The 27,538-nt window shown below is 41.5% G+C and overlaps 1 protein-coding gene across 1 annotated transcript in view; it reads right to left on the bottom strand.

The window, feature by feature from the left end:
• Positions 1-264: 264 nt before the first annotated feature.
• The window catches only part of PEX14 (peroxisomal biogenesis factor 14), a 71,261-nt gene continuing 43,987 nt past the window's right edge, over positions 265-27,538 (bottom strand). Inside the window, exons 4-9 of the mRNA XM_068158399.1 lie at positions 16,368-16,490; positions 9,611-9,696; positions 8,899-9,001; positions 7,544-7,641; positions 4,279-4,370; positions 265-2,084 (exon numbers count right to left, since the gene is read on the bottom strand). Coding sequence (XP_068014500.1) covers positions 1,619-2,084; positions 4,279-4,370; positions 7,544-7,641; positions 8,899-9,001; positions 9,611-9,696; positions 16,368-16,490 — 968 coding nt within the window. The 3' untranslated portion in view covers positions 265-1,618. The remainder of the gene's footprint in view (positions 2,085-4,278; positions 4,371-7,543; positions 7,642-8,898; positions 9,002-9,610; positions 9,697-16,367; positions 16,491-27,538) is intronic.

Here is a 27,538-nt window from a genome sequence, read left to right as displayed (position 1 = left end):
TGCTAAATCCATCCCACCCTCTGCAGCAGTGGAAGCAGCCTAGCATTATGGTGGTGTCGGAGCTACTTACAATGGACCTTATGTTGCACTTACCCTGTTTTCTGCAGTGCCTCCTGCTGACATAAACTCATGTTGGAGCAGCCAGAAAATGAATGGCCTTCAGAAAACATTTCACAAGGACTGAACTTCTGAAATAATCCCTTTCCCCTCCCTTCCCCACCCTGCAGGCAGATTTCTCCCCAAAGAAGAGGCAGAGTAATCCAGTGAGAGCCTGGTGTTAAATAGTGGTAACTCATATTTATTACAATTATATACAATCATATTTTATAGTTGGAATCTATACATCATCACACAGACGAGCACACTTGCTTGGTGAGGACAGTGAGACTCAGTTGTTACAAGAATTGCTCTGCTAAGAGGCTCTGATGCAGTGAATAATATAATTGGACACCACCATTTTACCAGCTGAGAACACAATGCTGCAAATGAGAGGTTTCAAAATTCACTGGTTTTACTTGTGTATAGCCCCAGCGGGGCAAAAGAAAAGGCTGAACTGGGCAAGAAGGGCCAGCAGTTAACCTCAGAGCTGGAACTGTTCTCTCTCTCTTCTCTAAAGATTGCTTTGCCAAGCAGGTGCATGTTAGTGGGTAGGTCTCAGCTGATCATTTAAGATTAGAGTTTTCTCCTCATTTAGGGAGAAAAACAGGCTAAAAACCATTGTAAAGATTCAGGATTAATCAACTATTTCAGTATTTGATATCACCTCATTCATTCAGGGTAACTATAAATAAAATGCAAGATGTCAAGAACTGGTTTAGCTCTTTGTCTTTGGAAGACAAAGGGCAATAACTGGGATAAGTGGAGTCAACTTCTTTGAAAGCCTTCTTTTACTCAGCAATCAGCAACAAAGCCACCTGTTTTCATGGACTTTACTGTGGCCATGAAACCCAGACCTGGTCCCTAGCAAGAGGCCACTTTGATAAGTGTAAGTATGTGGGGTGAAAATAGTGTTCTTTGGACCCCACAGAAATTTAGTGTTTTCAGATGCTAGGTAGTTTCAGGAATTTGAGGCTTGACATAAGGCTTGGAAGAGCCAAGACAGAGATCTGGTGAGGAATTTAGGGTTAAAATGTTCTTTTTTTGGCAACAGAATATCCAGCAATTTGAGAAATAAATCAGAGGGTTCTTTTGGGAAACAGAGAACTGGTTTGGGCCTTATGTGGGGATTAAAGGTTTTTGAAACCACAGAGCTCAGGGCAGACTGGTTTCTGGAATTGGATAGAAGGACTCTAGGAGATGGTGGTTTTGTACGAGGACGTATTCTGTAGCTGTGGTGCATGGTAAGGCGCTTGGTCTTCCAGCCTAGGCAGTGACCCCAGCTCATGGAGAGAAGGTGGGTCTGGGAGGGGAGAAGAAGCCACTGCAACACTGCAAAGCCCTGTGATGAAACAGGGCCCACCTTGTTCACTGGTAAATCATGACCCTGCTCAAGGTCAGTCATGGGAGAACACTGGACAGGATGGTGGCATTTCTCTCCACAAAATGGGAGAGGCACCAGGGACAGTGCAGGAGGCTAGGGAGGATGTACAGCAGCAGCAGCAGCAGAAGCCAGGGTGCCTTAGTCAATCTCGTTCTCGTTGCTGGCCCCCTCAGGTCTTCGTAGCTTTTCCACTTGCTCATTAATCTGACCATCCCCTCCTCGCCGGTCCTCAGTCTGGACACCCAGACATTCCTCCTCATCCACATGGCTAACATCATCATCCTCATCGTCCTCTTCCTCCTCTTCATTCCTTTTGGTTTCCCTTTTCTCCTCCTCACCCTGCACCTCCATCCGCACTTGGCTCTTGACATCAATCACTGCCTTGTTGCCCTCCTCTGTGTTCAGCAGATGGCAGCTGACCTTCGAGCCCTCAGGGCTGTGGTTCTCCTTGACTGGGGATGAGGTGGTGGACTCGTTGCTGACAGGTGAGATGTCACTGCTGCTGTTATGGTTGGTAACAACAGGGTTGGAGGGTGAGCTTGGCTTCACTGGGATCTGCCATGATGGGATCTTAGGAGCCGAAGGGGAAGGAGGGAACTGCCTCCTTGTGGGGAGAAGAAGAGGGGAAGAAAAGGAGAAAGAAAGGGGCTTTTATTAAAAACACTGAGGGGTTATCATTGGAGAGAATGGTATTTGCACTGGAAAAGTCATGCAAAGCAGGACCAAAACTGCAAGTCTCCTTTGCCATAAATGAACAAAATCAAGGCCACTTCACTTCTTCAGACAGAATCTCAAAGTGCTTTACAAGCACCCAGGAACCAAGCTTGCATACAGGGGACACATCCCAGCAGTGCAGTCTGAAGTACTGAAATTATCTGGTTCGGCAAATTTCACAGATTAAGCTAGCACTCAGGAATGCTGCCAGTGGAAGGCCATAGGTGTCCCTTTATCAAACAATCACTAACTAATTGGTAAAGAAAGTTCCTACTGAAGCAAGGAGTCAGGCACATGAGGTCCTTGTGACTGAGCCAAGGAATTTCAGCACCTGGCTCTCACCTCCACTGTGATACACAGCTATTGCATCCTGGCTCAGCACAATCCAGAGCCCATCTCTTAGTCCCAGCAAGCACTTTACATGTTTGGGCCAGGTCCTGGCTGCTGCAGACTGGTTCAGTTTCTCTGACTTGAATGGAGCCATACTAGCTTGCATCAGCTCAGAAAGCTGGCTGCTCTCTCCTTCAGCCCTTTCCAGGTGAGCTTTAATGACTTCATAGTGGCAGGCTAATGTCCAGCCTAATAGGAGAAATCCAAGTACCAAATAGGAAAATAGAAGTGCAGTGGGAAGCACTGGTGTCCTCAGAAAGTCATCCATCATGGAGAGCACCGAAAAAAAGCATGTCAGATCTAGTGCTCCCCATGCATCCCTGCTTGTGTATGTGAAGGTGGGAGTGTGAACAGGTATTGAATTCAGGCTCTGAAAAGGATGTTGTGTGGCCAGGAGTCCTCGGGCCCCTCAGGTGAGCTGGCTAGTGTCACAGACAAGACCAGAGCAGAAAAAAAGTTGGCAGCTCTCCTACACTGAGCACTGAAACATAGCAGATTACACTTCCTTAGACCTAACTAAGAAGAGTAGTTGCTCTCACCTCCCTCTTTCTGCTGCTACCAGCCATTTAAGAACTCTGCTGTTCTAACCTCCATCTCCTGTGAGTGCAATAAGCTTATGTCTGCATTATTCAACTAGTATCATAAATGTAATCAACAAATTAAATCTTGAGACTTTCTTGGCTCCAGTATTGCTGCTGCTTCCTCAGTGCAGAAACATTTGCCTCTGTTGAAAAACTAAAGAAACCCCAAAGTCTTCTTTTCTCCAGAAAGCACTTAACCCCCAGCTGTAACTTCTCCATTGCTGAAGAGGTGTCATTAAGTAATGCTCCCTCCCCAGCAGTGATGCTAGTAGGACCCACCTTATAGTAACTTAAAATGTGTCTTTAATCCTCCAAAGCTTGCTACTGTGACTCCTGGGAGGAACAGGAGGTGTACTGAGAATTTTAAAGGATGATAAAGACAGTAACACTTTTCAGACTTCTGAAAAGCCCACTTGTCGAGATCCAGAACGTGTCTAGTCCAGGCTTAGACTCATCTTTGCAGTCTGTCTCTTAGAAAACAGATGGCTTGAGAAGACTTAGTTACATGTAGAAGGAGTGAAAAGGATCAGTAGTAAATAGTAAACTCTTAATTAATGTACTTGGAAACAGAATTTCCTCAATGACTGAGATCTGGTGACTGTTCTTATGATTGTCTCACAGGTTGGGACTTATATTACCTCACTGCAGACAGACAGCTACTGCACTGGGAGAGGTCTATACCTGAGCTAGCTAACTGAGAGGAACGGACTCTGCTGAAGTAAGATTCTTTTCAGACTGGTTGTGCCCTAACCATGAACTTGTCAGCTGAACCGCATCCAGAAGTGACTCTCTCTGCAACAGAATGCAGGTGCAGATTCAGTCAATACCTCAGACTAGGTGAGAGGCACCCTGACCGTGGTGAATAGCAGAGAAACCCTCTATTGCAAACAAAAAGGAAGAATCTTGGTAATTACCCAAAGCACTCTGTGATCTAAAGCAAGTCTGAAAAGCACTTTGAGACCTGCAAATGGAAAGTGATAGCGGAGTGCAAAGTGGTGTTAGTAAAATAGCAGTAACAGGATATAAAGCCAGTTCCTGTTGGAAATGCCTGAGAGAATCCCAGAAAGCAGCCCTTCCCCCACACAACAATCAGCTCACGGGTTCCATCCATACCGGTTCAGGAGAAGCCCTTTTAACGAGTAGATCTCAGATTTCAGTTCATTAATATTCTGTGACTCTAGAATCCAGTTGGTAGAAGTTGTGGCCTAGAACATGGAAGACATAAAGGTCAAAGTATGAGCTGGGAGATAGTGCACAGATGTCACCATTTCCTATGTTCTCCTCCCATCTGGTAATCTCAAGCCCTGGGGATAACAAACAAACTCTATCATTTCAAATCTCTCAGATCTAGCAAAACAACTTCCACAGTAAAGAAGGACCTCAACGGATTCCCATGATCATCAGAAATAATACATGTCTCAGGGTGCTAAAACTAGTCAAACATTTGATTTCTGTTTGGGAGACTAATTTATCTTGTCTCCAGCATACCATGCACAACCACTGCTGAAGCATCTCAAGGGAACCATTCCTTTTTTGATTTGGAGGAGACCATCATTTGTGAGAATTCATCATGGGACGTTTTCCACAGCATATCAGACAGCAAGGTAAACTAAATCATTTGGCACTGACCTAATGAATGAATTCTAGAGATCAGCTAGAACTGGGATCCTGAAAGGCAGTGGGAATTGCACTGGATCAGGTCCTTCACTCTTTCCTGTGACTGCACTCAGCTGAAGTGCCAGACTCAAATATTCTCTATTCACAGGTTTTTGAAAACCACTTGTTCATTTCTCCTAAATCATGAAATAAAGAGTTGATTATCTGCAATCTAGGGCATTTAGAGGTGGGCTGATAATTCTTGATAACTGCAAGAATTTTCCCTACTAGATCTGAAGAATTAGAGCTGTGCTTGAGTTACCAGATGGTATCTCCAAGCAGCAGCTGGACCAGACACTTCCACTTGGATATTTCAAGGCAATGAAAGCAGTTTGGTGGGGGAAAATGGTAAGTAACCCATGGAAGCCTGGCACAGCTGCTGTCAGCACTGCATCAGAAGCGATACGGGTTATCATCCAAAAATTAGAGTAAAGTAACAACTGAGGTGAACATGCTGCATAGTACTTTTGGCCATCTTTGTTTTAATCCTTTTGGCATTTGGCAAATGGGAGAAACCTTTTGGAAAGCAGATCACAGCCTGTGGCTACCCCATCCTATCACTCTAGCATCTCCTGTAGTGATGGGCTGAGTGTGGGACCAAGAAACACTCATGCCTGGCACTTCCCATAGTAATTTCTGCTAAATGCCATTAAGAATGAAGCCATTTGTGAGCATCATTACAGAGATACTCCAAATAAATCCCCTGACAAAGGAAGCCAGGACTGGAATAACACAAAGCTCCTCCTCAGCAGTTCCTACAAGATGCAGCCAGAACTGGTTGTTCCTACTTTTTCTTTAAACGGACTTCAGCTCATGCTGAGCAACCCTGAACACCTTCACAGCCAGCACTCCTCACAGTGACTTCTGGGCTGTGAACCCAGTGAGCTGGGAGAGGCTCAGGCTGCAGTAGCTGTGATATACACAGATGCGCTCCCCTGGGATTCACACTCCCAGCCCTCAGACAGCAAGAATCCAGGAGCCACTGTTCTGGCTTTCCAAGACCTTGAAAGCTACAGCAGCACATTAACAAGGGAACGATTTCCACTCACTGGCCTGCAAAGGACTCAAATTTCCAAAACACATATGGTGCCAGATGCCTAGGATTTGGAAATAAAATCTGACATCTGGGGCTTTTTAGGCAGTCTCTTTAAAAAACAGTTGTAGAAAATGCAAGCCTTGAATTTTTATGTACGTTCTTTAATTACTTAAAGTCCCTCTTTTTAATTTTTTACAGCATGCCAGTAGGAGTTTGAAAAGCAGATATAAAAACTTACATTACAGCTGAGAAAACACAGCTTTTATTCTTTGGTTTGTGGGGTTGCCCGAGTTTTTCTTTGTACACATGAGGTTTAGATATCATAACAATGTGTGCTACCATTTCAGTGCAGGGGGTAGAGAAGGGGGAGGAAAAACCTCTTCAAAACTCTAAACCACCATGACTCTTATGCCCTTTTTCCTTCTTAAAGCTCAACATGTGGTCTTAATCTTAACACTTAAGACCTGAAAACAGTTTTCCAATTTCCGGACTGGCTCCAGGCCACTGACAGGCCACAGTTCCCAAGGAAAATTGAAGCAGAGTGTTGTGACCATAAACTGGCTTTCATGGTTGGGTTTACAGCTGTGCCACTGAGGGATTCCTACTGTACAGAGTGCACACCACATAGTCAGCTGTGGCCCACCAGTTACACACCATCAAAGGGTTTTAGGAGATTAAAGTACAGGCAAGGGGAGAAGACAACTGTCATGCTCTAGGTAAAAGACTGCAAGCATTGTCTAAGGGACTTCACAGGAAAAAGAAAATTCTCTCCCTGTACGGAGAACACTGCAAGATGACTTGGCCCTGAATGACCATACCATCACTGGACCCTGAATAACCACAAGTTTGTGGGTGAAAGACAGACCTCAGCTTCATGTGACTGTTCCAAAATCCATCCCATCTCACATGTAACCAACACTTACTGGCTCACAGAATGCTTAGGCCAACGGCTGCAATGTATTTTGGAGAAGAGCAGCACTAATTCTCAGGGCCAGAAAGAAAGTGGTTACTTGTAGTTTCACATGTAACAACACAAACTAGTCAGAACTGAAGGTTTTATTGTCAGGCACATGTCAGGAGTCAGGGGAATGGGCCACTGGGAGTCGCTAATGTGGTTGTGATGGGGCCACCTGGTATGAGATGACCAAAGTTACTGAAACAAGAAACCGAATAGTAAGAATGTTCAAACTGGTCTGGATCTGAACAAGAGACTTAAACGCAGTACTTCAAATGTGTGCTTGGGTGAATAGGATTAAGTCACTGTTTTGACAAGGTACAAGAAAAATTTCAACATGTAAAATGACATACTACACTCAAATAAAATCTCTGACAACTTTACCTCTTTTGGTCAGTGGACTACTGGCACAGTTATTGTGCTGTGCAGTGCAGAAGACGACCCTGAGCTAAGAACAGGCCTAAGGCTTCAGACACAAGATGCATACATAGCTGTGTAGCAAAGCCCCCTCAGAAGTTGGATGTACTTCACTGAGTATTCAGTTAATAACCAGTGCTTTCAACATACCACCTATGGAGAAGTCAGATGCAGAGAAACTGTCTGGGGATATGACAGAGCTGAAAGCAGGACTGTGAACCTAAGAAGATGCTATCCTAGTGCCCACAAAAGAAGCCACGCATGTTCCCAAGAAGATGATGATGTTCTCAAGGTGAAGAGTTGGAAGTGGATACCTTAGAAGCAGCCAGTTCTTGGGTAAGCTCCTGGATTTTCTGTTTTTGCTGTGTTAGCAGGTCCTGGACAGCTGCTAAAGTTGTCTGTAACTGAGTCACTGTAAGGGAAAAATCAGGAGAGTGTTAAACTGAGATACATGCACACATACACACTCACACATGTCCTTCCTGCTGTCTAGCTACAAAGATGCCTCTATTGCTACTATATTTAATTTATCTACACCCGCCTGCTCACTTTAATCCATATGATTTATCTGCACTACGGGTAATCTACCTGCACTGCATCTAACCTCCAGTATTTCTAGTTTATCTTTCCATTGTATAGATGTCTATAGCCCACAGTATATCCGTCCAAAACCTCTCCCTTCTAATTATATTGGTTTATGATTTGTACATCTCCCTGAACTTACACAATGTTTGTATCATTTATCTACCTTGGGCCTCACACAGGCAAACACTGGGGCTAGCTCCAGTCTTGGAAGAGAGAGGCTAGGCTCAGGATTGACCTTAGGATATCATGAGGAATAAAAGATGCTTTTCTTCTCACCCTCCTCTAAAAAGTGTAATTAGCATCCTCCTACTCCCAAACCGTCAGCTCCTTCAACCTCAACACCTTTCAAAGCTTACAGCTGAAAAATCAGACTTTTTTTGCATCCCACCAACTGCATAGACTTTTCCCCTTTTGTTTCAAGGAAATACCCTGTATTCCCCTTCTATTCCCCAGCAAACACTGGAGAACTTCTGCTGGACTCCAGCTGTAGGAGAACTTTTTCTGCTTTGGTACTTTACCTAAAGCTTCCAGGCAGTAAACAAGCTGATAAAATAAAATTAAAATCTCTATTGGTGTGACAGGTACCAGCTAATCCAGACCATCATTAGGGCATCAGGTAATGAACAGACACCCTATAGAGTCAATAACAGTGAAGGTGGCGAAGGTCAGGGAGGCACAGTAATTACAGACTCTCCTGACCCTTCCTCGGATTTTCAGATGGAAGCTGGGGGGAAAATACCAAAAAAAAGCCCCTGAAAACATCAGAGAAGCAGAAATTAAAAATGAACTTTACAGCCCTCCGAAAGGCTGTCATTTTATTCCCCTTATTAATATTCTGAGGTTGGGAGCCTTTCCGTAAAAACATAATTAATTGAGGCCGCGCCGACAGTAAACAAGCAATTTCAAATTAAACCGAAATGACGGCGGCTTCATTTGCAAATGTGAACAGATTCTCAGAGCAGATAAATGAAGTCACCACATAAAGTGGAGATGGAGGGAAAGAAAAGGGTGGGAGTCTTGGCAGAATGGAGGATACAGGGAGAAAGGCTTTGAGGGGTGAATTGATGGAGCCATTAATCTTTACCTGTCTGTGTCACACTGCCACTCATCTCAGCAATGTTTGACTCAATCCTCTGAAGTTGTTTCCTATCTTCTTTGCCTCCCATGATGAGAGGAAGTAAGTATTTCTGCATGGAATACAGAAACTTTTTAGGAAATATGGATATGCAAAGTGGTCTTTCTAATATACCTGAAGCATCTACAAAACCCACCACCCAAACCTCAGCCTTTATCACAGAGCCAGTCATTGTTTATCCACACACCTAGCTGAGAAAAGACATTCCCTCTATAGTAGATATCAGAAGAAGCTGCACAAGAGTAGATACGAGTTCTGTGGTTACATTTCTGGGAGTGCAGAAAATGGTTCCTAAATTCCATTTAAGGTTTCCTGGGACAGCTTTCAGTTCCAGAGAAACATCCACTCATACAAAGTACAATTTCAGACCTTAAGCTCTTGGATGTGAACATACTGCTATGTTGCAACATCTGGGCTACATCCACAAGGTAAGAAATGCAGGAGTGGGAAGAAAAGTAGAAGGGCCCAGAAAAGGTCAGAGGAAGCACAAGTCAGGGAATGGAAGCTATTATAAAATCTTTTGAACCTTGGCAGGGGAAGGTTCGAAGTCCTAGAAGGAAAAGCAGAGATGCTTCACCATCTTGGAACCAATGCGATCATTTGGACACAAGCAGCATCATTGTCTCAGAGTACAGTGCAATAGTAGACATGGAGATACTACCTTGTAGAGCTGGTGGAATCCAAAGGCAATTCCTGTCATTATGATAGCCAAAGCCCCATAGTCTCGCCATCTGGAGCCAGGTGGACCTAAGAGGCAAAATCAAGAAATAATCATGATCAGAACTGCAGGTGACAACATTTTCAGGCACCCTTTTCATTAAAGAGCAGTGAATAATGCCAGTTCTGATTTTTCTTAGTAGGCATAGATTTACTGGGCAGGAGGTATTAAGATCCCAGTAGTCACTCACATCCACTGTGCAGGCTTCTGGCCCTAGAACATTGAAGCCTCTGTTCAGGCCTCTAGCACTGACACCAGCCTTGGACACAGTGTCAAAGTGAGACAGATCACAGCAGCAGTAAAAAAGTTCCATCAAGCCGTTTTGCTCTGCTCTTCCCCTGCAGAAGACACTCTGAACTCTACTGCACTTTCCCCAGATCGCCGTCTGCAGTGTTAGAACCAGCTAAGGTTAACTCATTACCTGAATACCAATTGTTCTTCACTACTATAATTTTTGAAAATGGGGACAGAGCCAGAGACCCAGAAGAGTGCAGGAAAAAAAGAATGGAGGAAGTGTTTTGGAAAGAAGAGAAATCTATCAGGGGTTTATGAACACTGTGTCAGCAATTACAAACCATTTCAGTAAGGACGGATCCAGTGTCTTTCAAGCCTGAATCATGAATAGGGACCAAAGCATGCAAACAGCAGAGAGAAAATAGGCAATTAAATATCTACAGAGGAAAAAGTAGATAAAAAGCTTGAGATATTTAACACATAATTTTGCACTGAAGCTTAGAGACTCCACACAGCAAAGCTCCTTCAAGCAGATTCAGAAGGTACCTGTAGTTTTCCACCAGCTTTATCCTTTCACCTCCCCCGCAGTTCCCTTAACAAATCTTGTACTGCCCCCGGTTTTCTTTAATAATACAGAGGATGCAAAGTGATCTTTCCTAAAGTTCAGTGGCAGGATGTGGGCAGAACTGATGAGGTGGAGGCCGGTGTACAGTCTCCAAACAGACAGATCCAAAGCTACATGTGACCTACAACATCTTGGCGATACATTCTATTCTCCAAAGTTTCAATTCAGGCTTTCAAAGGGAGGCTTGGCTGACTGAAATGGCTGCAATTGTCTCCTTTCTGCTTGGCTCAGCTATTGCTACTTCTCCTGTTGCTGAATCTTCTGTGAGCAATTCATTGCAAGAGTTACTCCTAATCCCAGCCCTCCGGTTCTACAGACAGGTACTGACTCTTCAACACTGACACTCACAGCTTCTTAATATGTTTTAGGACACAGATCCTCAGATTATCCACTGACTAAAAATCTGCACAAATTAAAACAGCTCTGTCAGAGCTGGTGAATAGTGTCACCACCAGTATTTTGGGTTGCTGCAGTTGCAGTTTTGGAGCTTAGGCACATGATCAAATTATCATAACTTTTTAACTTAATGAGTTAACACACGTCAGCTAAGCTGCAGTAACTGGCTGTGTACATGTCAGGATTTAAAATGATCTCTGGCTAATCTTGCTGCAAACCCCAGACATCCATCCCACCTTCTTCCCCTTACTCTGTTCCCACTGTCATTCCTGGTATCTGAAGTCTCTCAGTTGTCCAGTTCCCTGATCTGAACTTCTGACTAAAAATACCCTTTTACAACAATGGGACTCCTTCCAGGCTGAACTGCCTGCTGTAAAGGGTTAATTAATCTCAGAGGGTCTGTGGGTCCAGGGTCCTTGACTGGTTGTCCTTAACCACCTCCCAGCTGCAGTCACCTCTGAGAAGAAAGAAGACACACCTGTAGGACCCTGTCCACTTTGCCCCTTCACCTCACTCATCTCTTTCCCCATTCCTGTAATGCTTGAGCTAAGAACATTTTATTGCCCCCTGGTTTTCATTATTAATGAAAAGGGACCAGAATGATCTTTCCTAAAGTTCAGAGAGTCTATAAAGACAAGAAGCTGAAATGCCATTTTACTCGTTTTAGAGATGTGTGAAATAATTCTGTCTTGTGGCAAAAAAAAAATTAGTGAGAGGGGTGGAGAGGAACAGTGAGTGAGTGAGGGATGCAGTAAAGGCTCTGCACTGACCACATCAGCTTTACAGCATTAGGAAGAATGTCACAGCTCTGACTAGAATCCACATTCAACCTTCCTCATTCTCTGCAATAATCCAAAATGTGGAGTGGAGAGAGGGTTAGAAGCTTCTCAGTTGTAACCTCAGTGCTCACCTGACTTCTTTTCATAGCCTCAGTTTCCCCTCTTGTAAAACTGGAATAAAATTCAGAGACAGTGAGAAAGCACTAACAGCGCAGCTACTCTTCAGTTACTCACTGGTGCAGTACCAAACCATGCTATGGAAGGGACTCTGAAAAGGCAAATGCAAGGGGGACAGCCATTTTCTCCAGCTGTAGGGTCGAGTTTTCTGTAAGTATATTTAATGTCCACACCAGCAACTGTAAATGGCACTTCCAGCATAAACACTATTTTGAAGATCTCCATTCATCTCAGAATTAACTTTCCTGACATCAATTAATTAGGCCTTGTGCATCCACGTAAGGTCAGCCTCGCTTACTATCCACATTTAAAACTGAAGAAATCAAGGCTGGAGGCAGTGATTTTCCAAGAGCCAACAGTGAACCCATGGAAATAAGTTGGGGAAGAAAAAAGGTTTGGATTCTAGTTACCATTTTTAATTGTAAGAGAAAAGAGTCTGGATTCTACAGCCTCCCACGTAATGAAGACACAGAGGTGGAAGAAGAAGAGCCAAATGGCAAGAAAAAGAGTCACTGGAGATGATTTTTGCACAACCCCCTGTAAATGGAGACCATAGATACCATGGGGAAGAACAGAGACAATACCTGGGTGCACACCTTGCTCAGAAACTCCCCTGAGTTTGCTTGTAATTATAGAGGTTAGAAAGGTAAAAAAAACCCAAAACCCAAACCAAATTAATCATCTAAATATTTAAAGTCAGATTTTTGTCCTCACTGCTGGATTAGTGTATTTCATAATGGCAACAGCAGACAGCCCTGTTTTTTTACTGGGGGTTCATTTTAGAGCATGTTTAAACTAGTCAGATTGAGTGATGCTTCCAGCAACTAATCGCATGTCAAATAAAAGATATTTTATGTAATAAATTACGGCTACAAGTAATTCAAATGTCATTTATCAGTTTTATTATCAGTCAGGCAAAGTCTTGTTTCTCTATATTAATCAAATTCAAGCTTTTTTTAAGCTTTTTTTTAGGCAGTTTTGACACCTCTTGGCAAAAGTACAAACTGGAGAGAAGGAATTACTCCCCCAGAACAGGAGAAAGAAATAGTAGAGATGGTGATGAGCTAAAATACAGTGTCTAGAAATTTAGCTTAATTCTTGTCTCTTCCTCCCAAAAGTTATTACTGTTTCTCTCAAAGCAAATCCAGGAGGAGTTCCATATAAGAACTACGTTACTCTGAAGGTTACAAATAGGCTTCTTCCTCATTACCTTTTCAAGTATAAGAAAGTACTTACACAGGTAACTGCTATATCCAATAAACCACCAGAACGGTCAGTAGTACCTACACAAGCAGTTCATTCTGTACAAAAGGAAATATTTAAGTTGCACAGATTATTTCCTCCAACCTCAAAAGTCACAACAGACTGAGCTGACAGCAGCAGGAGATGAAGCAAGTTAAATCAAAAGGTGTGCACAGGACTTAATGCTCTGGCTCAAAGAGAGGACATCTGCTGGAGTTGCTGGTAAGATCACCAAGCCATTTGCTAATGGTGACTCCACTCCTGACAAAGAAACTCTTGAGTGGTTCTGAAGCCATTCTGAACTTCTGTACTCGTAACCCATATTTTTAATGTGATTTTTAAACATGAAGCAGCAACACCTTGTGGGGAGGGCCACAGAGAAATGAGGGTTTTGTAAGTACCCTCCTCAACTGTTTCTCCTTTTTGCTCTGTGGGGGGTTATTCTTTCTTGCTGGTTTTGTGATTTTGTGCGGAGGTGTTAGAACTACTCAAAAAAATTTAAAAGAACCAAAAATATCAAACACAAAGTGGTTCACAGTGGTTCAAAGTGGTAGACCTAACCTCCAGCTGCTGCTTCACAAGAAACTCAGATGTCTTCTTTGGGAAAGGCAAATACAGCTCATAATCTTTTTAGAAATAAGCTTCCAATATGAATTGTTCCCATCAACAAGTCCACTTACAGATTTAGCAGTCTACCTATCTCATTACTCCTTTAGATATGCTTTTGAAGTTCAAGCCTTGAAGCATTCCAACTCTAGTGTCATGAATGCTCTGTAAGAAGATAAGCGTAACAGATAGACAGAATAAGCAGTATCTGTACATGACAACCCCTGACAAATCTGTGAAAGATAAATTGACATAGCAAACTATCACAGAAACAACTGTCCTGGAGCAGATTTGGACCGATTCAGAAACATTCATCACACGATTAGCACCCAACTGTTGAAATAACTACAGCAAACACGACACCTTGAGAGAGCTCTGAGCCACTTCCACAGTCTCATCCATCAGCTCTGGAGAAATTCACATATTCTCTTTGCACTTCTGATACCTGAAGAACTTCTCCCTAAGATCTAGTCTAACCCTGCACTCCCTCAGATTCAAACCATTCCCCCTTGTCCTGTCTCTAGGCAGCTTCAGGAAAAGTCCCTCTGCAGCCTTCCTGTAGGATCCCTTTGGGTAGCTAGGCAGCTAAAAGGTCCCCTCAGCACCTTCTCTCCTCCAGGCTGAAAAACCCCAGCTCCCTCAGCCTATCCTCAGAGCAGAGGTGCTCCGGCCTTTGGATCATCTTTGTGGCCCTCCTCTGAATTCATTCCAACAGCTCTGTGTCCTTCTTATGATGGGGACACCAGAACTAGACACAGTATCTGAGGCTAGGTCTCACAAGACCAGAATATAGAGAAATAATAATTTTTCCTGACCTTGAGTTACTACTGGGAACATTTTGATGTTTACATATTTGTTAGGATTCTTACCTAGTAAGGAGGAATTGGGAGCTGGTGCTTTGAGGAAGGTCAAAATAGTAAAAAGGAAAAAGAAAAACACCAAAACCCTGGGAGGGTTAACAATGATGACAGTGTTTTCCAGTTTGAATTGCATACTTCTTTTCTGCCTTACTCATATTAGTGGAACACTATAAAATAAGGGAAGATTAACTCATCCAATATAGAGTTGTGATAAGAGCTGAATAAGCAATGGATAGCACTAAGAGGGATCTGTCACTGTTTCTTCAGCAAGAGAGCAGATTTTGCTTTTCTGGCATTTTCTGTGAACTACAGCAGACAGGTATTAGCCCAGGAGGCAGAATTCAGTTCTCAAGTTCACCAGCACACCCAGTACAAGTCATAAATATTCCTGTTTGGAGATCAATTCCATCACAAATGTTTTTCTCCTCTAACAGTGCCAAACCAGAGTATTCAAAAACCTCAGAAAGCAATAGCAAAACAAACACACCCCTAAGTGGACTGTAACATCAGTTAGTATCTGACCTGGATAGAGCTGCTAGGGATCAGTATCAAAATCCTATTCCTAATACTTGGCAGGTAAGCAACGTGATTTTCAAACTGCCAGACACATGTGAGCTGAACAGCTTCTTTTGATGGATTTTTAATGGTGTGTACTTTGGTTTTTATTGTTTGGAGCTTAGATACTTTTTTGCAAGGTTTGTTTTAAAATGCAAATCTGTATGTAAATGTGGAGTCTACACAGATTATGGTGGGACTGGAACAATTCTTTGAGAGTGCATTTTGTGCACAAAATCACACAATCGCATCCGCACGGTCCACACAGAATTTCAGATTAATCAAGATTGAAGAGAGAAACCTTGTTAAAATTAAGGATCCACAGTAACTGCTTGCTATTAGATGTAACCTGACAGCACTCCTAAAACTCATTCATACTGTTGTGCCAGACCTTAAACTCACACGTTGGAAATCACAGAGTAAAAGTCCTGCAGACCTCACATTCTAGCTTGCTGTTCATGATGAAAATACACTCTTACAAGTAACTGTTCAAGGCATTAACTGTCAAGAGTTCAAGGACCATATGGATGATTCTCTTACTCATATGGTTTAACTTTAGCTAGTCCTCTGAGGAACAAGGAGTTGGACTCCATAATTCTTATGGGTCCCATCCAACTTGAGATATTCCATGATTCTATGAACTGATCGCTTCCCTGACCAGTTAACAAAGTCCCCTAACTAAAATACAAAGCTTTGTGTTGATGTCCAACAATTTATTGGACAGAGTCCACTGTTGCAATAACTAAAGATATAACAGGGCTGCACTTTTACAGCACCTTCTATCCAAGAATCTCTCAGCTCTATGATGTGTTAATGATCAAAATATTGTAAAGCCCTCCTGATGAAGGGAAGCATGGCAGACATTACGTTTTAGCAGAGAAGACTGAGTGCTACACCAACTAAACGCTTTTTTCAAGTCCTTATAGTGGGTCAGAATCTAATTTGTATTGACTATACACCTTCAGGGCAAGAGGTGTCATAGGCTGGTATGTATGATGTTTGTTTGCAGATGATGATCATTTGTATCTCATTTTCCCTGTAATATGATCTTGTCCCAGGGACTGACAACTATGAAGTGCATTCAAGTAACACTTGCTGTATGACTGAGACAAGATGTAGGGCATTAGCTGAACTGGAATCCAGGATCTGGCACAGAAATCTGTGAAATTGCTGCAGAAATCACTACAGAAAGCAACAAGACCAGATGTTTTTAAAGTGTGACTTACTATGCACCACAGGGTGAGAGAGTTGAGGTGGCACCAGCTGTGCAGGAGGACCAGGGGACTGTGGCTCGTCCGTGCTTGTGCCCGACTGCTGGAAAGCCAGGTCAATTTCTTCATCTGTCAGGCCTGGGGGAGCAGAGGAAATGAAATCAGTTTAGCACCTTTACCCACTTGATGCACGCATAATTAAATTCTCAAGCCAGGCAGAACCCTTTCAAGCTGCAAAGAATTTTGGCACTGACTTTGAGCAGTAATGCCTCCCCAATTTTGGATTCACTGGAATGTCTCTTTCTCTCTTTCTCTGTTGCAATTTAACCTTAAGCGACAGAATATTAGCCTCAACGCTGCTTCCAAATGTGGCTCATTCAATTTCCTTAATTTATCCTTGAGTTTATTGCTGCTTTTGAAGTAGTTTTCTATTGCAATTCTCCATTCTTCCCCCGAAAAAAAGATACCATCAACTGCAAATGTGGCTCATTTTAATCTGTAATGGTGTAAAAAAAAAAAAGAGGGGAAAAAACTAACAATAATGCATGAAAACAGACAGGGAAACAAAAAACTAATTATTGGGTTAGACGACTAATTAGTCTAGATCGTTTCCGAAGACGGGAATAATTTGCTTTATTTTATGACAAATGCAGAAATAAAAAGAAAAAATCAGGACTGACTGTGATTAGTATGAATGGGACACAGAATGTAAGGAGGAAATAAAACTATAACAAAACAGATCAAAACAAGGCCAAGCCCAAACTTTCAGCTTAGCATTGCCCCGGCCTACTGCTGCCTGATTAGATTGCCCTAGGGCAGCCTGGATTTTATTTCTTGCAGAGCTGTGGTAACACTGCACACATGGTACATGTTGGTGCAGTCACTCCTGCCATCAGGAAATGCCAGGATGACCATCTGTAATTTGCCACAACATATGGAAAGGATTTGGCCAACAAGGGAGAAAAGCAAAGCAGCTAAAGGTTTCCCGATGACCAGCATCTGTGAAGAAGAAAACACAGTTGGATTAATTTTTCCAACAGGAGAAAACATCCTCTGGAAAAAAAGAATGTAGTATTCAGATGGCAACCATGATGTGGGGCCTAGACAGCTGTAATGTTCTCCTGCACAGAAGCAGATGGAAAGCCAGTGTCGCTGCTATGAGGAACATGTGAAGTGACTCAGGACCTTTTACTGTACATGCAGTGTATATGCACAAACATTTGGGACATGGTTTAATGGCCATGGAGGTGTTGGGTTGACCGTTGGACTTGATGATCTTAGAGGTCTTTTCCAACTAAAACAATTCTATGATTTAGAAAGTTTGGAAGGGAGAATATAGATTTAAGGAAACAGAATTAGAGGAGACAGACCACTTGATTCTCACACAGCTGTTGCTGGGACTGATCACAGTAATGAAAATGGTATGAATATGACAGCATGGGAGAAAAATGGGGGAATACTTTCTCTCCATCACTTTCACTCAAGATCTACGGAGTACTGCTGATAGACAAAATTCCTGAACTGAATCCTTTAAGACACTTTTTAACATTGCAGGGAGACACAATAGAGAACATGGCCAGGCTTTTGGGCATACTACCTAAGTTTTATGAATTTTTTTCAGGATCTTAAATGTCACTGCACGCTGAGGTCTAGACACAACAATCTGTAGCACAAACAGTATTGCCAGAAATAAATACACAAGTCTAGCTCAGAACTATTACTTAATATCATAAAGTACTGAAACAGCGCTTCTGGTATTCAGATGGCTTTAGAACTATTGAAGAGATCTTTTCCTTGCTCCTGTGAGTACATGAGACACTGTGAGCTCCTGAGAGATATCATTCTTTGTACAGCGTAGCTCCTGATGCCCAGCAAAGTGATGCGATTTCTCTAACATAACAGAATATTGTCAGTGTCAGATATCTGAAGTTCCTGATCTCTGGTCCTGCAAGCTGAGAAAATCCCCTCCCTTTACTTGTATTTGATGCATGCCTCAAAGAGTAAGGAGCCAAACCCACACATAATGGTATGGAACAAGACTTGCAGTGAGAATAATAAAAGGCACATGAACACAACTCAGCCTACAGTTCTAGTCAGAGAAGCAGTATTTATGGTGCCTAATCCATGTCCAAAAGTGATGGCCTGATCAAAAAGAAATTGATTTAACTAGCTCTTGATAATACAATGTAGAAGGCATAAACAGAAGCTAACATTGCAGATCACTAGCAACTATGGCATTTTTTCAAGACAGACAACATTAGCTGCTGGCTGCAAACGTGGCTCCCACCGGCACAAAGTATTTTGTTCCACGCAAAGATAGCAGAGCTGATAATAGTTAACACTACAAATGTACGGAAGTCATGGAGGATCCTTACCTCATTTACAAGAAGAGCAGGAAACAATGCCTATTGTTTCCTAACCAAACTGCCCCTTCTATTCTCATCCTGTTTGAGACAAAAAACCCTGAAATCCTCTGAAGATACAATGCTCTTCTAGGATTATTCTGGTCTTGCCAACTAGAGACACTCAAGTATCACGGTTTCTATTAAAACCCTGCTGCACTGTGCAGAAAAAGCTGATGTGAATGATAGAACAACAGGAAACCTTTCACATTTGAATTCCTGGTTTGAATCCTGTGCAAATGAAAATTGTCATTACTTTCCTGGACTACTATGCTGTCTGTGAAGTGGTCTTGTTCATAGTATTAGAGTGGCATCATACAAAAGAACATCACAACTACATCCATTCTTAATTATCAGAGAAGACTGGGAGTGCCATCACCTTGGAACGCCTCCATTTTATTCATCTGAACAAAATGTTTTTAAACCCCTGTCACCTTGGCACCCAAGCATCAAGGGAATAATGTCACAGAGCTGATTCCTTAAGTGTATGTATGGAGTACATCTGCACAGCAACTAGTCATTAGTGGACTCAGAAATATACCTGTCTTCGTGGCTGTCATTTCTCACACACACTAACAAAAATGTACAAGATACTCAAAGATTCTCCTCAGGCAATTAGAACTCACTCATCAAAGTTCCTCTTGGACAGAACTTTATCAGATTCACCACTTACACGTATGCACACAAACTACTAGCCCTTGATATATTAATTACAAGAAAAGTGGGAATTTCTAGAGCAGATCAAAGTGTCATCTGTACCAGTATGTCACCTTACATTATTTTACCACATTCCTTCTCTTAACTGCATTATATAAAAGTATCCATGGTTCACTCATTGCCCTAATGTAGCAGAAAGTTGGCAACCCAAAAATAATACCACTGCAGAGACGGCTCCACAAAAACTGCAGCTTTGTGTCTAACACAACTCTTAAATAGGTATGTCAAGAAAATCTCCTCAGTCTAACAGAAGCATTGCTTTAAATCCACTTTCTCAACACTTGGGAAAACAAATATTTTCTTTTTTCTCAAGTTGCAGCAAGATCAACACCATGCAGAATGCAAAAGGTTAAAAGGAACAATAAAGGAAACTGCCAATTGTAAGTGAATTATATTTGGCTTTGAAAGCTGAGCCACGGCTATATTATAAAAGGCATCTCTTTGCGTTGTTTACCATCACCCTGACTAATGCAGACCTTTTTTTTTTGTTTTAAATAATCTCATGCAAATTAGACACACACTTCCTTCCAGTTGATTGCTATCTGCAAGGAATAATCTAACTGCAGAGGGTACTGAGCAAGGACTGAGCTGAGGAGAAGGATGCAAAGAAACTGCCTTCACAACCCTACAGAATGCAAACCTCTTCCCTTCCCCCAACCATCCATTTAATTCCTCTACAGCACCACAGCCATCGCAAAGAATTAGTCGTAATTTTCACAAAGCTTTAAAATTCCCTTTTCAGGCTTCAGGGTGTTGATTTGACTAGTCCAGCACCCACGATTGTTTTGCACTCAAAGATCCTTGCTGACCCTCTTTTGTGATTGTCACTGCTGCTGCTCAGTTTTCAGGGATCACTCAGTCTTTGTAAATGGTAGTGAAACACAGAATCTGAGCAAGTCAAATAAAATTGGATTGTTAGGAACACCTCTTGGTGCCTGCACCTCGGATATTGCCTAAAAAGCTCCTTTGCCCAAGAACTTTTAGGATCTGACTGTCTGTTTAGGCTTTTTTCTAACATCTACTGCCATTTAGTATAAGAACCTCATGTACACCAAAATACTCTTCCTCTTATGACCAGTCTGAAGTAGAGAAGTACCTAGGAATGCCGTATTTTACAGATGAGGAAGAAGTGAGTTGTGCAGATGTGACAAATGTTGCAAGGTCAGAACTGAATCTCTGACAGTCAGAAAATAAAGCCCAGGAGATGCAAGTCCCAATCCATTGTTTCATCACAAATTAATTTTCTCTATTTTCTGGATGAAACACAGTAGCAATAACTGTGGTGCAAAGCCCTTGCATGAGCTTAACTAGGTGAGCCACTAAGTTTTCTCTTCTCCTTCTGTGACACAGGTTCTAACATTTCACTGACAACCTTTTTCCTCATTCAATCCACTGAGCATATCTTTTTCTTCATTACATTCCTCCTTGCATTGCCCAATCTAATAATTCACACACAATTTTCACAACCTGATGGCAACATTAGTTTTAGTAAGAAAATTTCTGCTTAGGAAGAAATAAAGAATTCTGTGATGATAAGGAAAGGTGGTGGTAAGAATTAAGTTCCTTTTGTGGATTTCCAAAGCCAGCTTCATAACCACTCTGACAGACCACCCTGGAGCAATCATCACACATAGCCTTCTGCTGGGACAAAAGACAGGAGAGGGCTGAGGGGCAGGGGTGGTATCCATTGCTGTTTCCCCCACATATACAGACACTTTCTATTAAGAAAACAAAATAGAACTGGACGACTTGTTAAGCTACAACAAACTGAATGGCTACCCAAAGTTACTGCATGGTATCATATGATTAAAAGGAAGATCTGCTGCTAAAGACCCTGGAACGACACTACACTCCTGTTCCTGGAAGCCACTGAGTCAACTCTGCTCAGAAAGAACATGGTCACATTTTAAAAGAATCATCATAAAAACCTTCTGGGATCTGATCCAGAGTAATGATTCCACCTGTTCAGTCAGTAACATGCAGTGCTGGGTGATTCCATTATCAAATGTTTCTCCTATATCCTACTCTGGGCTTAGCTGAACACATTTCAAAAAGGTCAAAAAGGCAAAGTCTCCTGATAACTTTTCCAGCACACATCTTGGTTCATAAGGCTCAGCCCAACCCAGCATTGTAACAAAACCTAAGGTCTCAGAATCATCACTCCGGGTTTTTTTTACCCTTCATTTACATTAAGCTGCTGTATTTGAGTGTAAACATCCTGCTGCTGCACTTCCAGCTGAAACTTTGTGTAAAGGAACCCAAACATCACAGAGAAAACGACTGGTCTCAACTACCAGGCTGGAAAATGCAGAAATAAAAAGTAATTCAGCAAGTTACTCAAAGGGTTTAGAATTCTTAAGCTTTCTTCCTCTATGAGACTGTTAATTATGCGATTGCAATCTTTAAGAATCATTATATACTTTAACCCATCAGGGTGACGAAGCAGCAATCAGAACCGATAGAGGTGCTCTAATCTCAGTGACAGCACCAAACTAAGGAAGGAAAACCTGACTGACAGTACAACGCCAAGAATTGCAGTGAGCCAACCAGGAAGGAAAAGGTTAAAATAAAAAGTATTTTGGCATAAGACATATAAATAAATAAATAAATAAAGCTGGCAGCAGTTTCTCTTCCTGGCCAAGCTTTTTGGAGTCTATAATAAAATGGAGTGTAATGGAGGAGAGGAGGGCAATGTCAGAGGGTGAGGGTTTGGGAGAGAGGTTGTTAAGTATCTCCCTCTCCTCAGCTGTGTTTACTCCATTTACAGGACCCCGGGTGATTGATAGACAGACAAAAGAAAAGCAAGCAGATAGTGACCCCCCTCTGGGAGCATCAGCAAAGGGGATAACTCCTGACATCATCCAGAGCCCCAAACTCTCCTTAACCACTTGTAATTAAAAAGACAGCAAGATACGCAAACCAGAGAAAAAGTAAAAGAGGATTATTTTTTTTTATTTATTATTAACATTTTGTTGGAACAGGAGAGCGCAATAAGGACTCTCAGAGCCGTTAAAAGTCGTCGGGTGACCTGCAGACCCCTATTTCCCAGAGCCTTGTATAAAATTGAATTTTTTAAACATAAATTACACGTAATGACGACACTGTAAAAACTAACAGTAATGGAAAGCTGTGCTGTATTTCATTAGCCTGTATTATTCCGTGCCACCTGATCCAGCCGGGCCTTGTTTATGAGTTAGTGTGTTAGCAGATGCCGATGGAAGCATTTGCTTCGACCTTGCTCTTCTCATTGGGGCATGAAATTACGACGGCAGCACCTTGATATTACAGCCATAAATACAGTAAACTGCAAATTTAAGCCAACGGCTCCTATTGTCTCTGAACATAAAGCTGATCGGTATTTATTTAAAAGGAGAACGAAAAAAAATATTATATATCACCTTGTTTATGGGTCCAGTTTCCCCCCCTTCCCCTAATCTGCCTTATTCACTTGGTTAAATACTAAACAAACAAACTAAATCCTCCCTATTTTCTACTGATGAAATATTCTCATGAAATAAGTATTGTCTTCAGAAAACTGGATCAAAGTATTTTCACTCTGAATAAGAAAGGGCAAAGTGACTTGCTTAGCATGACTTGGAATTAAAAAAAGAGGAATGAGTACTACAACTTTTCTCCACAGTGTTCTATATATGAGAAGTTCAACACATAAAAGGAAAAAGTTCCCTCTGGCCACTCACTCATGGCTGTGTAACACATATGTGTGTGCATACAAGAAAGAGAAATATGTTTCCTTCTAGTAGTTTATTTAAAAGTATCTCCCTTGCTAATACTATTTCAAAACAAGGAGGAAAGATAGAGGAAAAAAATGCAGTAAGATTAATAGAGAGGAGAAAAAAAATGCATGGGATTCCTTCTCAGAGGCAGCAGGGAGAATGCCTCATTCTCCTCTGGGCATTTTGGGCAAATACCCCTGTCCACTGACAATGTGCCCACTACAATTTATTAGAGGGGGGGGGAGGAAATCAAACACAAAGGCAAAAGGACATTGTAATATCACAAAGCATATCACAGCATAAATCACAGCATTGTAAGTCAGTGCAAAGTGTATTTCATTGGTCGATTCAAGGCAGGGAAAATACAGTTTCACTTGTAGTAAGAGAGGTCAGGTCTTCCTATTCCAATGTAAAGTAGCTCTTTGCTTTCATGAAGTATGTTATCTCTATTCCACATAGACAAAAAGTAAGGGAATACCTTAAGTAAGAGCTCCCAGTGCTAAGCTATGTATTTCAAGGGCCAAAGCACTAAGAGGAGAGAACGAGGAACAGCATGCAGGACAAAGTGGTTTGGAGTTCTGAAATGCTACAGTACTATTAGATGCAGTGCTAGCACAGCCATAACAGGATTTGGATGCCTCAGTTTTGAATTAATCTACAACAAATCTTCAGGTAGCACACAGCTTAATTCAACAAGCTCAATTTTTGCTTCACAGAAAGTTCAAAGTAGAAAAAAGGCAGAGAGAGCAACATGACTCTAAATCAAACAAGACATGTCCAGAAGCCCTCAGTAACCTGAACTACAGAACCAGAAGTTTTATTGCAAAGTTCAGTTAAATTCCTACACAAGCATATGCAAAAGCACAGAGAAACACCAGTCTTGGGTACTTTCTTCCAAAGACCTGTCTATTAGAGAATCACTTTAAGAATACCATGATCAGTAAAAAAGACAGAAGAAACCAGTCCTTCCATAATATAAATAAAAATCCCTCCTAAAAATGGAGAGAAATGTTAAGTTTTCATATCCGTGGGTTTTATTTTCACATCTCTTGCCTCCAGCTTTTCCTTTCTACTACCATACAAGCAGAAGAGCACCCAATAGAAAGTCACCTGTGAGTGGACATTGCTAAAGTCCACCAGTCCACTGCACTACTGGTGATGAAGAGACAATGGATGTAACTAAGCTGGATGCCAATGTTGGAACACAAGAACACGGGACATCCAATTCAGCCAGTACATGAAGTGAGAGCACTACTTACAGAACAAAATCCTCTGCATATTTGAAATGATTTCAAATTAACATCTCCTTTGGGGTCTAAAGACTTTGAAGACTATGCCAGGATGCCAATTCCAAGGTAGTTTATCAGGAACAGAACATAACCAAGGCTCTGACATTTGTTCAAAAGAAGCCCATATAGGGCAGAAAATCCAGATAATGGAAGAGACATTACTGTAGTAACCATAGTACTGTCATAAACTGTAACTACAGCTGACAATCTCCTAGAAGTAAGACTTTGCATTTGGAGAAAACAAGTATTAGATACACTAAGTGGCTAGGTTTCCAAGCATACCCAACCTGTGATCTGCAAATGCTTGCTTTTATTCCTGCAGAGAAACAAGTCTCATGGTGATGGTTCCTGATGATCTTTACTTGTATTATAATAGTCCTTAGAGACCCCAAAAGGCATTCACCATGCAGGTACTGTGCCAGGTACTGTGCAGAAATGGAGCAGAAGGCAGTCAGACCCAAAGTGTTCAACTGTTTATGTGAAAGAAAGACAGGTTGGAAAGAAAACCACTGCACACAGAAATGAAGTCACTTACCCAGAGTAAAGACCATCTCTAAGAAATTCCTCTTCTATTAAATTGGGATTGACAACAAAAACAGTTTATAAATGTGAAAGGATACTGATTTCTTCTACAAGTTTATTTCCAAAAGTAGAGCAGTTTGGTACACAGCACTTCAAAAACCCAGAAACTAAACTTTATTACCCAAACTTACCACACCTTTTAAAACCAGTAGTGCCTCATTTGTGCTTCAGATCCATTTATTTTATGTGAAACAAAAATATTTTAAGCAGTTTATTGAGCAATAGTAACAAAATGATTGGTCTTTGGCTACTCTCTGATCTGTGATATTATCTCTAGGAGTTTCTAAGGAGAAAGCCAGAGGTTGTCTTAAACTTGGGACTGGCAACATAGGAGATTTGGGGTTGATTTACTATCAGAACTCCAAATTTGAACTGTATTTTCAACAGCTTGAACCAGCACATCACAAGAATTCCAACACTGAAGTGCTGAAGGATCTACAGTCAACATCTGTAACTCCAACATCTCCTTTGTTACTGCAGGAAGCAAGAATCAGGCCTTTCAGTGGCATGGGCCTGAAAATGGTCCATAATAGATCTGACATAGCAGCCTGGCCCTAATGTGGAATAACGGGATAAGAATGACTTAGTTATATATAAAAGAATGGGAAAATCCATCCTGGTGTACCACTCTCTGTTCCTTCAATTACGGTGGAATTACTGATTTCCCCAAACACACTAACAAGAGCATCTGGATAGTTTCTACATTAGACAGTCCCTGCCAGGGTGTAGACTCAGCAGACCAAGATTAACTGCAACTTGCTTCGATGTTATTTATTTCCTCTTTTCGTTTCAAAACTTTAAACTTTAGAAAGGAACAAAACAAAGCCATTAGTCCAGCCTTATCACAAGAAAAATCATATAAAGTGCGTATCAAATGAAGTTTTAGTGTCTGAAGAACAGAGGGAACAGAACACTGACTATGCCAGTGCGTCCTGTGCTCCATCAGGAAGTCACTATAAGGAGCATGGAGAGGAGCAGCTACAGCTGAGTGTGTATGGAAAAATGTATGGAAATGGAAAGAAACCAACAGTGGGTGAGAAGGCATGAACACAGGAGTCTAACACATTTTCTGACAGGCATTTTCTCAGTCTTATAGTCTTTGCTCCTCTAATCTAGTTTCTATAAAGTGGAATCAATGTTAGACACCTAGGAGTCAGGTCCCATTGCATGAAGCAGATAAGCTCAATTAAGAAAAATACCTCTAAATACTATCTATTTGATTATTATGGTACGAATGTTTCAGGTAAATCTGGTTTGCACTTCCCCAAGTAAGACAGAGACGCTAATACACTATTATAAACTGACATGTCAGCAGGTATTCATTGCAGGTTATAAATTGCCCTCGTTCTTTCTTTTGTTTTAGAGAAATTTTTTTACATGCTATTAAAATATTGTTTGCTGAATGCTACTACAAAGCTAGCCACCTGTAAAATTAAAGGCTGATGCTGCCAGTAGCAGTGTTGAAATACCTTCTGTTTAAAAGGCAAACCTACTTTGTAATTTTTAACACAACTGTATAAATATTTCCCCACCCACCCTTCACAATTTTGTTGGTTACAACGCGTCCATTTAGACAACAACCATCTATGTCATCACACAGGATGTTAATCTTGGGTGGAGAAGAAAGAAACAATAGCAAATGAACTTTAAAAAAACCCAAGATTACACATTCAAACAGGGTCCTTCGTGATAAAAGAAGAGCAAAGACAAAAGCCATTAGGGGACAAGTCAACAAAATAGCAGAAGTTACAAAAGATCATTTTTCATCTTTTGGTTTGTTTATTGTTTGGGGTTTTTTTTCTCTCCCCATGTGCCTTCATCAGCTCTTCAGAGTTCTGGAGAAAATTAAAGGAGTCTGGATTAAATGCCCAAAGGACAACTAATGCTAACAATACTAAAAATAACGAGGTTAAGTTGTGGAAAAACTATGGTGACCACACACAGAGAACTGGAGTGGTAAGGTAGAAAAGAAGTTTCATCATTGCTCCCTCAGGACATGCACAGAACATACTAACTGCTCCTAGTTCTCCAGGGTTCCGATTACCATGCCAAACACACCTCCAGAGTTTCCTTATTAGTATCATAAAAAGCCTCCACACATTTGGGTTCTATTCCCAGCCTTGCTATTGACCTTGTGTAGGTCATTTAGCCTCCATCTGCCTCAATTTCTACATCTGTAAACCAAGAATAATATTATACAATATCCCTTGTAAAAGGTTTGGGACTGACACAGTTATCATACAGAAACTGACACGCTGGAGAATCCATACACACATTGTGTGTGTTTGAGCTAGGTAGGGCATTTGTAACAAATCATTTGTTCAAGTAATAAATTTATCCTTTTCTTGTGTGTGCACTTGTAAATCATCTTTGGAAATACTTCCAGATTTCTAACTTGCACCAAACTACACAAGCACTCAAATTCATGCTTTGCTTTGGCTGGGTGATACAGCAAATGTCTT

The sequence above is a fragment of the Melanerpes formicivorus genome, unplaced genomic scaffold (genome assembly GCF_026170545.1).
Source record: "Melanerpes formicivorus ecotype bairdi unplaced genomic scaffold, bMelFor1.0.p_v2 SCAF_39, whole genome shotgun sequence".
Lineage (NCBI taxonomy): Eukaryota > Metazoa > Chordata > Aves > Piciformes > Picidae > Melanerpes > Melanerpes formicivorus.
This window is presented reverse-complemented; position numbering and strand designations above follow the sequence as displayed.